Here is an 11,791-nt window from a genome sequence, read left to right on the forward strand (position 1 = left end):
CTTCCCCGCAGCGGTCCCCGGCCTTCGCGTGCCGGGCGCCCGGCGGCCTATTGGCCCCCCGCCGCGCTAGGAGCGCGCTGATTGGCTGCGGCGCGGGCCGGCCGTGCGGGCGGGGCGGGCGGGCGGCCTTAAGGCACTGGGTCGGGCGCTGCCTGGGTGGCGGCTTTGGGACTGGTCTCATGCACTGCAGCAGGTATGGTTTCCCTGGGATTCCTCGTCGTCTTTCTATCTGCTGCCGCTCGCGTCCTGCCCTGCTGTCGCTTGGCTTTCTGGGTGCATGCTGTGTCTCCTGGTGCGTGATCGCGGTACCTGTGCTCCCCGCCACGGTGCTGCTAGCGGGGACGGGAGTGGGGTGGTGTATCCTCCAGGCTTGGCTCCTGCAGCTCCCCGGGTGAGCCGGGAGCGATAGCCCTGGCCGGCGGGGCTGCCCCTCCTCTGAGCTCTGTTCTGCTGCCTTCCCCGGATCAGCTGGCGTGTCCCGGAGTCCCGGTGGGGCTGAGTGGTGGGTCCCGGCTCGGGTTTGCAGCGCTGCTTTTGCTTGCAAAGCGGGGAACAGAAAGGACGACCTGTGGCAGGGCCAACACATCGCCCGGACCTCAGATAAATGCCTACAGGATCTGGGCTGTTCCCTTGGAACAGCTTGGTATTTCCTGAACCAGAGAGAAGAGGGCAGAAAAGCTGAGTGCTGGTTCATCCAGCACTGTGGCACATCTAAAAACTTCTGGTTTATAGCAGCTGCTGCACATCAAGCCCTCCTGCAAGAGGGTTGCCTGTTTACAAATAGTACTGGGAGCAGAATGGAGCCAATTAAGAGGTTTCGATAAATGTAGGTGTGATTACTTTCTTCTGACCTGCTTCTCCTTTCTAGAAATAAAGGAGAGAAGAGTCAGCAGTGACATCTTCTTCTGGAGAGGGTAAAGCTGTGAGAAGATGTCCAGAGGCAGAATCTAATCTGTCTTCTTCCTTTTGAGAAGAGGAGGAGTTGGCCGCAGTCCCTGCACAGGGCTGCCTGCCTTGTGCTGCTTGCTTCTTAGAGCTCCCTTTCCTGTATGAGCTCTCAAAACTATTTCCCTGCTTCCACTTGAAGTTCAAGACAGCCAACGCTAGCCCAGAAAGGGAAACCCTCATCTATGGCTGTGAGTTGGGCATCAGCAGTCTCTCCAGAGCAGAAAGAGATGTCTGGGGTATTAAGTGAGCTGAAAAAGTTTGCAAAAGCATGCAGCTCAGCCTACTAGTAGGTTTGAAAAGCTCTTACTGTAGTTATTAGCTTGGAAAAATGCTCCAAGTAATGCAAATCAGGCTGGATATTTCATGCCTCTTCATTCTGAAAATGGTGAATAACCAAGGCTTCCTTTAGAAACCTGAGTTCTCAGCACTTAGGGGAATTTAGCTGAATAAATTTCCCTGGGAAAAGATGCAATGTGGATGAAACTGGCCCCAGTAAGAGAGAAGTATCGGCGGCTGCATTAATTTAAAGGAAGCAATGGCATATACAAGGTGTTAATAAAACCGTGGCAAAACCAGGTAGAGATGAGCAGAATGGTGTTAGCAGACAAGTGGATCTGCTGTCTGTCTTGTATGGCTGCCCTTGAGCTTGAAGGAGGCAATGGAGAGGGAGTTAGGTGGTAGGTGTGTTGGGAAGCAAGCCTTGGTACACGTGCTGTAAGTAAACAGGTGCCCTTGCTGAATGGATGCTGTGAAAGCCTGCTCAGAGCCGCTCTGTTGGTGTTGCAGGGTGGGGAGTTAAAGCACTGAATCGGAGAGCGTAGCTCTTGCTTTTTTTGGCACGGGGGCAGTGATCAAGTAGTAGAGCTGGCTGTCCATGGTTTTGGCAGCCAGAGCTCTGCTGCATCACGTGGCCACTGCTACCGCTGCTGGCTCACCCTGCTCTGCGTCGTGGGAGCAGCTTTGGAGCCTGATCTGCAGCCAAAAGGGATTCTTATTGAGGGAATACTCTGTTTAAGGTCAGCTGCAGCACAGTTGACTTAAGGGGGATGTGTGTGATAAATCTGTCCAGGGGTTTATCCAGAGGCAAGCCAAAGAAATTCTGCCAAAAGCATCCAGGCAAATCTCAGTGTAAAAGCAGGAGCGGTAGGTACAGTGTTCTGGGAGCTGCTCTGCAGCAGAGGTAACTCCAGGGCTGTGTCTGGTGAGGTGCTGGTGAGAGCTGCCCTAAACTGGGTGCAAAGAGAGGAACAGTGCTGCATCCCTGGAGGAATGGGCTGGATGCTGGAGGAGGAGATGCTGTGGTGGATGGGCACATGGCCTGTGTCTTCCAGGAGAAGGGCTTGTTTCCAAAGGCTTGGTCAAAATTAAGTTAGGTGAGTGGTGTCTGGCAGAGCCCTGTGGCTGTACAGGTGTTTCCCAGGGGCTCAGGGCAAGTGCTGTGAAGGCTTGAGTTGTGAGCTCTGCGCTGGCGGTGAAACCTGCTGGGCCATCTGAGCTGATATCTCTTTTAAAGTGCAGCAGAGGGAAGAAAGTGGCTCCTCTGTAGGCGTGGAGCTATGTCAGCTGAGTGTACCCTCCTGCTCTATCAGACTTGCTATCCTTACAATACCACTTGCAGGCATTTTAGATAGAACAGGGAGACAAAGTAGGTAGCTAAACCAGTGGGTGCTTTTTAGCCTATAAAAATATCAGACACTTGAGGTTTTATGAAAGGTGAGGTCAGTTGCGTACAGCAGCTTGTGACAAACTGAGGTCCTGCTCCTGCAAAAACATCCAGTGCCCTGAAGACAGTCTCTCCTGGAGGGAGGAGAGCTCAGCAGAAATACTGCTTTATATTGCATTGGAATTGGATAATCTCTAGATTTTGTGGACATCAGCAGGACTGAACCATGGTTTTTGCTTTGGGTTAGACATGCTTTGGAGCCTGCTATTGCTAGCCTAGTAGGACAGTGCTTGTGTGTCTTCAAATGGTGACTTTGTCCCTGTAGCAATTGTAAGAGATGTTGTTCACAGGCACTTCTGCTGTAGCACGTTTCTTATTGCGTCTGTAAATCACACCATGCAAGTACCTGCCTTTAATTAAGCTTGAGGGACTCGTGGAGTTGGTGGAAGAAAGTTTCTTTGAGATGGCTGGGGTAAAGTGGTGTAGCATTTGTCTGGCAAAAGTCATATTAAAATGCTTTTTTAACAACAACTGACCCTTCTTCTCATCTTCCAGAGTATTAGACTATTTTCCTCACAAACAAGCAATGGCTGTGGATGTAGCAATGCAGCTATACCTATGCTCTTCACCCTTGAGAAGAGAGAAGTGTACCTGCAAAATTGCTCCGACGCCAAGCAAGCCATTGCGGCCCTGCATCCAGCTGAGCAGCAAGACTGTGCTGAATGGACCAGAAGCAGCAGCAAACTCCTTTGCACACAACAAAGTGAAGAAAAGGGTGTCATTTGCAGATAGCAGAGGCTTCGCTCTGACGATGGTGAAGGTGTTCTCGGAGTTTGATGATCCACTAGATATTCCTTTCAACATCACTGAGCTGATAGACAACATTGTGGGCCTGACAACAGTGGAGAGGGACAGCTTTGTCCTGGATTTTGTTCAGCCTTCTGTGGACTACCTGGACTTCAGAAACCGCCTCCAGGCAGACTGTGTTTGCCTTGAAAACTGTATGCTAAAGGAGCGATCTGTTGTGGGAACAGTGAAGGTGAAGAACCTTGCTTTTGAAAAGACTGTGAAGATCAGGATGACATTTGACACCTGGAAAAGCTTTGTAGATTACCCGTGCCAGTATGTCAGGGATACGTACGGAGGGTCAGATCGGGACACGTTTTCCTTTGACATCAGCTTGCCAGAGGGAATTCAATCCCATGAACGAGTAGAGTTTGCCATCTCCTTTGAGTGCGATGGGAAGGTGTACTGGGATAGCAACAGGGGCACAAATTACAGGATCATACGGTCAGAACTGAAGTCTGCCCAGGAAGCTGCCCGCCTGCCCCGAGGTCCTGACTTCAGTAGCGCCTTTGACCAGTTTGGGAGCCCTCGGTGCTCCTACGGCCTCTTTGCTGAGTGGCCCAGCTATTCAGGCTATGAGAAGTTGGGGCCTTACTATTGACTCAACGACAAAGTTCTGATTGACTGACTGTTGCTGGCATGTCAGCAGGCCTGGGAGCTGGTCTGAACGTGAGGTGTACGGAAAGGTAGAAGAAGTACAGCTCCATGTAGCTCTGCATGAGCCTCCCAGCAAAACCAGATGTGCAGTGCTCTGCTGGCAGTGGGCTTATAGTCAGAGAAGCATCTCTGGCATAAAGGGTTGCCTTCCCTGCCTCAGCTGGATAACTGGCTCTAGGGATGCTCAAAGGACCAGGGGCCATTGCTCTTACGTCTCTTCAGTGCTGCTACTCCTTCATCTTCTATAAAGCTGCTAGTCTCCAGGGAAACACTACAGTCTGAGCTACATAGTGGTGACTGGTTTGTATTGCTTGTCTAGTGTTAAAAGGCTTTTTCAAAATATGTTCTAGAATGACTTTTTTTTAGTGAGCTGTACTTCAGCTGCAGGGTTCACCTTGCAAAGCTGGCCTGTGCCTGTTGGGAAATGGAGTGGGTGTCTTGCACGGAACTGAGTCCTGTTCTTGCACATGTCCTTGTGTGAGATCTTTCCTACAGGAGGCAGAAATCATGTTTTGAAGTGAAAATGCAACTGTGATGACAGGAAATGTGGCCCTACAGCCTGCCATATTAGGAGACGTATGTGCCTGTGGGAGAGGATCTGATATGCTTAGTCACCAGTTGTTTTATCAGCTGATCTTGAAAAACTCTCGTTGTATTCTTGGTGTTACCAGAAATAGAGATTAGCTGTAGCTGTCTGGTGCTTGTAACAGCTGTGGGTGGACAGCCTTTACTGCCTTCTTCAAAACCTCCTTGTTTCTTTAAGCACAAGTGACCGATGATGCTTTTTCCACTTGATGGACATCCGAAGTCAGCTGTTGGCAATGCTGGGACCTGAAAACGCAGTTCTTCCTCCTGTGGACTGTGAAACAGGGTTTTGCCCAGCTGGGGCCCAAATCCTGTGCAGAAGACTGTGCTCAAGTGTTACAGGAGCTAAACACAAATGGACCATATGGCTACTCTATGCTGTGTCCTGTTAAAGAGGGTGACTGTTCTATACCTACTCTGGTGGAAGTGCCTTGAGGGAGAAGGGGGTGGTACATGTGATCCCAACACTGCTTTGGGATAAACAGGCTTTGGAAATGGCATTTCTTTTAAAAAATCTCCTAATGCTTTGTTACTCTGTGCCATGGACTGCTTGGCAGCTAATGGCTTGGCACTGCTCACACATGGGGATGCTGTGGCTATACTGGGTGAACATAAACATGCTTGGCTTCCCTCACTGTTGTAGCAGTAGCTGCCATTTCAACCTGTAAATGCTCAAACTTTGCACCTCTGTGTCCATAAGAAGTGGCTTATGCCACCTGTGCAAAGAACTAGCTATGAGGAGTGTGAGATGGGGGATTATCCTGACACCACCCCGGATATGAAACAAATCACTCATGTGAGACATCCCTGTCTTCAGAGGTGGCTTGTCTTCTGGGCCTGTGCTCCAGGTGAGGTGGCCAGCTTGTACAGTGCCCAACAACCTCACAAAGCTGCTTGCATACTAGTTTAACAGAACACATTAATCCCTCAGCTCAAAGAGAGAGTGCTGAATAGTTTGTGTAAGTAGAGATCCAGGGAATCTTACTTTTTCTAGTGCATAAGCTTTATATAATTTTTTGTGTGCCTATAATAGCCTATGGATGGGTTGGAGAGAAGCAATGGGCTAGACTACTTAACTTTTTAAACCTAGCTTTTTAATTCTGGAGACTACTGTATAAAATACTTAGAAGCTGTTTTACCCTAATCTAGAAGGGGTACTATGATCATTGTTGGATGCTGAGAGGGACAAGAAGAGCTTGCACAATTAATAGCTAGCCTTCAACTGCTGCTTTTTCAAAACCTGGCATCAATGTTGTCACTGTGTTTGATCATTTAGTCCAGGTGGTAAATTTACTTTCTAGCCCAGAGCTCATCAGACTTGGTTACTCTGCTCAAGCAGCTTCCCAAGTCAGCCCTAATAACCTGCATCTGGTCTCTCTTGAAGGGACTAGCTTGGCTTGAACCTGGTTTTAAACTTAAAGCAAGTCTGAGTGATGTTGATTTTTTTTTTTTTTTTTTTTTCTTTCTTTCTTAGTGTATGGTGTTAATGCTGTAAGACACTGACTGTAGAAAAGTCATGTTCTCCTGGCTTCCTCTCATGCCTATGGAGAGCTGTTTTGTAGGCCGAAACAAGGCATGTATGTCTGGGGTGCTGTGGATGGTGGTATCTCCTTATGGGGCCTGTTTGTTTTCAGGATGTGGATGGGATGTGCTTAGAGAGGAACATGGAAGATAAGCTAGAAGAGCAATTCCATAAGTAAAAGCTGGGCTGGGAACTGACTATTTGACCAATAGCAGTTTAAAAATTCTTGTGGCCTTTCTCCTTTTTTCCATTGCCAATGTGAACATAGAAGTGAGGGGGTGCTCTCCTCGCCCTATGCCTGGAAGTGCCTTGTGGGGGGGGTTGCATGTTTGTTTTTAAAAGATATTTTTGTACACAACATTCAAGTGGAAAATGCACTTTATAATTGCTATGTAATGACTCTCTTAAAACTATGGTTCTGTTTTTAATCTGATTGTTAAAATAAAGGTGGAGCAAAATGTTGGCTCTGTAACTTGCTGTCTTCTTACTTTAACACCCATGGGGCTGGGGAGGTGATTTGGACATGGGAGCAGCTTCCTGCAAGTGGCCATTAGCAGGGAGGAGCAAACATCCACAGTGGACTCCACTGCCTGATGCAGGAAAGAGCTGCCTGTTCCTGCCACCTTCCTGCCAACACCAATCTTCACAGCCTCTGCAGCCAGGGGAAGGAGAAGAGCCAGGCCCTTGTCTCCCTTCCTCCACTCAGCACTGTGTTCCTGAGCTACTCTTCACTTCCACTGCTTGCAGTGCTAGAAACAGCTTTTTCAGGTTTTTCTGCGTTAATTTCAGATCAGTTTCAATCCTTCACCCTACCCTAGCTTGATCTGAGATCAGTGCCTTTCTCTGTCTGGATACTTTGGTCTGATGGATGTAAGGAGAGAGGTGTTGCACTAGGAGGGTCAGACTCTCTTCTAATACCAGGATCAAGTAAAATTTAGACCCTTCTTGACCTCAAACTAGTTGTTCTGCTGTCATTGCAATAAAAAGCACTGGCAGTAAACTTTCCCTTGGCATTTACTCCAGAGCTGTTCCTTTCCTGCAAGACAGGGCTAGTTTCATGATTTGACCTGGCTCTCACCACAAAGACAGGGTCTTTGTGATGCCCTGAAGGTGTTGTGTTTTGAACAAGTGACTCTCCTGAGTTGGGTGGCTTTTACTGCTGCAGATAAAAAGGAAAGCTGAGGGGGGTGGGGCAAAAAGCACAGTCTTGGTGTGGGCTGGCTGGAGGGGCTGTGAAGGCAGTACTTCCCATCTTGCTGCAAAGCCTTGCAGAGAGTGAGCTTAGCCTTGCTCTATGCAGAAATAAAACCAAGCAACTTCTGACTGTGGCTGTTTCTGGGTTTCTCACTTTCATAAGATGAACTGTCTTTCCAGGGTTGTTTTGTCTTTTGCAGTGGCTGGATAAGGTAAAGCTTTTGGTTTCTCAGGTTCCTCCCCCAGCCTTTGCATCACAAAGCCAAGCATGCTGACACAGTGGGGTACAAGATCTTCCACCAAGCTGTGAAGCTGCTCCCTTGGACAGGGCAGTATGGGATTTGCATGCACCTGGGAAAAGGGTATTGCACACATTTCTTGCTAGTCTGGGATGTTTCCTCTCCTGAGGTTCAGGGAAGACTGCATTGGTTGTCAGCCACTGCTGTTTGTGCCCAGTGGCCCTTCTGGCATTGTCTTTGTGGCAGGATTCTTCCAGGTGTAGCAGACCTGCCCCAAGGCAGCAGACAGCTGCTCTGCAGCACCAGTGCTTGGGTCCTGGGAAAGGGAACAAGGAACAGTTACATGTATGAGATAAAGCCCTGCACATAATCCCCAGCCTGACAGTGCTTATGCTGTGAGAAGTATGAGGCAAAGGACTTCACTTTCTTGACAACCATTTGCCACGCTCCCTTTTCTCCCAAGTTCTTTGTTACTTCCACATATAATCAACTGCTGTTAAGCACCATTAAAAATGCTTCATATATATATATATTTTTAACTGCTGTTTTTCTTTCAATCAAGTGTGCAACACAGTTCTCTTTTCAAAGGTCACCTAATTGCTTTTGTGGCTGTGGGGGGAAAACATATATACATATATATTTTTAAAAGCTGTTTGCGCCCCTCCTCCTGCCCCAACATATCCCCAGGTGCTTTGGATGGCTTGCCCAGGCATGCTTTTACATGCAAATGCTGGCCAAAGTTCATGAATGAGACAAATGCAGTCAGCCACTTCCTGTAGCAGTTTTGTGGATGAAGCCCCCATGTGACAACAGTTTCCGTTTGAGAGATAAGGAAGTCCAAGCTAAGCCTGCTAGCATCTGGGGGAGCTGAGGAGATGTGCAAGTATTAGAAGGGTCGAAAGTGCTTTTGGGTTTCTCTCCTAATGCCGGGATGTTATCTCCTAAAGGATACAGCCATTGACATGACTGCATTTATAAAGCCCTTGGGGGCAGGTGTGATTGCGCACTTGCTGTTTAATATATAGAGATCTCTTAGAGTGTTTATGGCATCATATGTCCTCCCCTAACCTTTGCTCTAAGATTACCAAACCTCTGTATCTTTAGGGTTTTCAGTGCTACCTCTTGGCAGAGATAATTAAGCTGAGATGTCGTGTTGATCTTGGCTGAGGTGTTTGGACGTTCAGGTTTCCTGACTCTGTGCTCCATGGACATCTCTGTAAAGGCGAGGGGAGCGGTGTTCCCCTGATCCATATCCAATTCCCCTTGCCAAGCACAGTCTCCCATGGACCTAGGGATGTTCTTCTACAGGGAAGCAGCTCTGCTGAACCACTGCCACTGCAGGAGCCTCAGCTGGAGCATAGTGGACTGCACGTTCTGGGTGCACTGAAAAAGGCAGCCACATCCTGGCAGAACAGGATCTAAACTGTTTAAGAAGTTCGTTAAAAGTAGATCTACCACCACAAGAAGAGAACAAGTGAGAGTTTGCTGCTCTCTTCCCATTCTCATCTTTGCCGAGAGGGACCTTGCTGGGAAATATGGGCTGTGGGAGTTGTCCCTAGCCTTGTCTAGCTTCCAAAGCAGGGCTGACGACAGGCTGAAAAAGTTCACTCTTTGAAGCTGCTCATGTACTGAAGAAGGTCCTTTAGTCCAAGTTTTAACACATGCTTTGCTTGTCTTCCTGCTTGATCAGGCTCTGTTGCTAGCTGAGCACCAGATGATCAAGACACATGAGCCTGAACATAGAGAGGTGATGAGCAAAATCAAGAGGGGCTGACTGCTTTCAAAGCCAGTGAGGACAGTTCAGCCTGGTGTCTGTCTGTGTCTCTGTGTAGATGCTGTATGAAAACCCCACATTCTTGCTTTAGGTGTCTGCCAGGCCAAACTTGGCAACAGGGACACTCTGGTGAAAAACTGCCCACGCTGGAGTAAGGTGCAGCGGGCAGGAAAAATGTCTCTGCCAAACCACAGGAGTGTAAATGCATCCAGACAGTACTTTGCTGCTGGAGGAAGTTTCTCTTTGGTGCTAAATGTACCTCTTACCAGCACTCAAAGTGGAGAGTGACCTGTGGAAGATGTGTTTGCCTTGCTAACAGAGGGCAGCAGGAGCATAGGAGGGAAGGAAAATTGAGTGCATCATTTCCCAACAGCAGTCAGCATTTCTTTCTCAATTTCTCCTCCACAAATGGCCAGCAAATGGGTCTCACTAAGAGACCAGGTCTTTAGGATATGTCTCTTGTCTGCATGGCAAGGGATAAACGGTGTTTCCTTTCTGACATGTACCACGCGTCTTCCTGTTGCTCTGCAGTGTCTCCCTTGTGCTGTACAACAGGCCATTGCCTCTTTTGCTCTTACACACCATGATGCTGTTTCCACCACTGCCAGCATAACCATCACTGAACTCAAGGGTGATCTTGGTTTCACAATGTCTTCTGCAATCTTGTGTGTGATCTGGGGCAGGAAGGGCATTTGCGTGCAGTGTGAGGAGGCTGCACTGAGGACACAGCTCTCAGCAGCACCGGGAGCACTCCTGGGAACAGCACAGAGCTTTGCCATAAACCCAGCAGCATCAGGGCTGGTTTGTGATGCTCTCACTCCCCTGGTGTTTCCACAGACTTGCTCCTGCTGGGCAGTTGAGCTGTCCTTAAACTGTTGCAATAAAACATATTTATGCCCTTGTCTCTTTCCGATGGAGCTAAGCTTCAAACCAGCTGCTCTGGCCCAGCAAGGTTCTGCCACACTGCAGCCAGAGAAGCTGCCCAGCCTGTCTTTATCCTCCCCCTTGGAGGGGTATTGTGCCAGACAGTTAGCTGTCCTTAAGGACTTGTTATTCACATTTACACAAGGTTTTAAAAAAAGAAAAATGGTGTCTTTGTTGAAAAATGATTGCAGCTGGCATGTTTCTTTGGTACAGCTAAGTCAGTGCAGTCACCAAGTTAAGTACTTTGGCTCCTGGAACAGGGACACAGGCAAACCCTTGCAGCCAGTGCATTAGTCACACATCTCTCTGCTCTGATGCTGCTGTGTAGTCTTGGGGGGAGGGAAGGCTCAAACTTCGTAACACAGGAGAAGTATGCTCAAAAGAGCATAAGAAGAGGGTGAAACATTCAGCATATCTCTCACTTTTATAGCTTCCAGGTGTTTCTGGTGTGGGGGTCTTCTTGAGACCATGATGCTGTCTTTATATTTAGTGAATCCTAAACAGGTTCAGGTGAGAAGAGATCTCTAGATGTCTGGTCCAAGCAGGACTGCTCTCACAGCTAGCTGAGGTCACTCAAGGCCTCATCTATGTGGACGCTGATAACCCCAGCGATGGACATGCAATCACATCTTTGTGCCCTGTCCCAGGGCTACACTGCTCTCCTGGGGAAAACACACGATCCTCAGGAATCAAAGGAGCTCTGAGCAATGTTGCAGTCTTGCCAAAGCACCCTTTTTGCACTAGCTCCTGGTGAGAATCAGGATATATGGATGTGACGGAACAAGGTAAGTTGCCATGGGACAAAAATATTTCAGGACTGGCAAATCTTAAACTATGTGTAGTTTGGGGCAAGCAAGTAGCTGCTGTTTGCATATAGTGAGGTCCTTGCCATTGCCCAAGGCATCCTGCAATAAAGGGTAGAGCCATATTCCCAAAGCAATTGCTAGAAAACCCTGCTACCAAGAGCTGAAGACCTAAATTGACCTATAGCCCACCTTCCAATGGTAGGCATCAAGGTCAATCTGAGCAAACTAGACCCCAGTTTCCTTCCCAGCACTCAACAGTCAGCAGTGGGGAACTTACGATCTTCTGTGCCTGTTTTCCATCTTTATGGTCCCTGCCAGAACAAAACTGGAGCATTATCAGCAGGAGTGTAATTCCTCGGTGTTTGTGTGGTGACACTATGGAGACAGGCACTTTTATAGGAATGTTAGGGAAGAAATATAACAGTCCTCTCCAGCCCCACTCATGTTTTTATGACTGTTCCCTTTCACACAGTGTTCCCCTGGACACCTGGCAGGTGTTGGTTCTCCTGCAGTTCCCTGCTTGCTGTGATTTATTGGCATCTGGGTGGCCATCAGAAACATAGAGTGCTTCTTCATCTGTGAGCTCAGCCGAATGTGTCCTTGATGATGTTGCAAGCCAGGGTTCAGGGTAGC

At 48.4% G+C, this 11,791-nt stretch overlaps 1 protein-coding gene across 1 annotated transcript; it reads left to right on the plus strand.

Annotated features, from left to right (window-relative positions):
* Positions 1 to 119: 119 nt before the first annotated feature.
* Positions 120 to 6,684, plus strand: PPP1R3B (protein phosphatase 1 regulatory subunit 3B). The gene is made up of 2 exons (XM_065837767.2): positions 120 to 193; positions 3,167 to 6,684. The coding sequence occupies exons 1-2, from the start codon at positions 180 to 182 to the stop codon at positions 4,056 to 4,058; spliced, it is 906 nt and encodes a 301-aa protein (XP_065693839.1). The 5' UTR covers positions 120 to 179; the 3' UTR covers positions 4,059 to 6,684.
* Positions 6,685 to 11,791: the final 5,107 nt, after the last annotated feature.

This window comes from Patagioenas fasciata, chromosome 4 (genome assembly GCF_037038585.1).
Source record: "Patagioenas fasciata isolate bPatFas1 chromosome 4, bPatFas1.hap1, whole genome shotgun sequence".
In the NCBI taxonomy this organism is placed as follows: Eukaryota; Metazoa; Chordata; class Aves; order Columbiformes; family Columbidae; genus Patagioenas; species Patagioenas fasciata.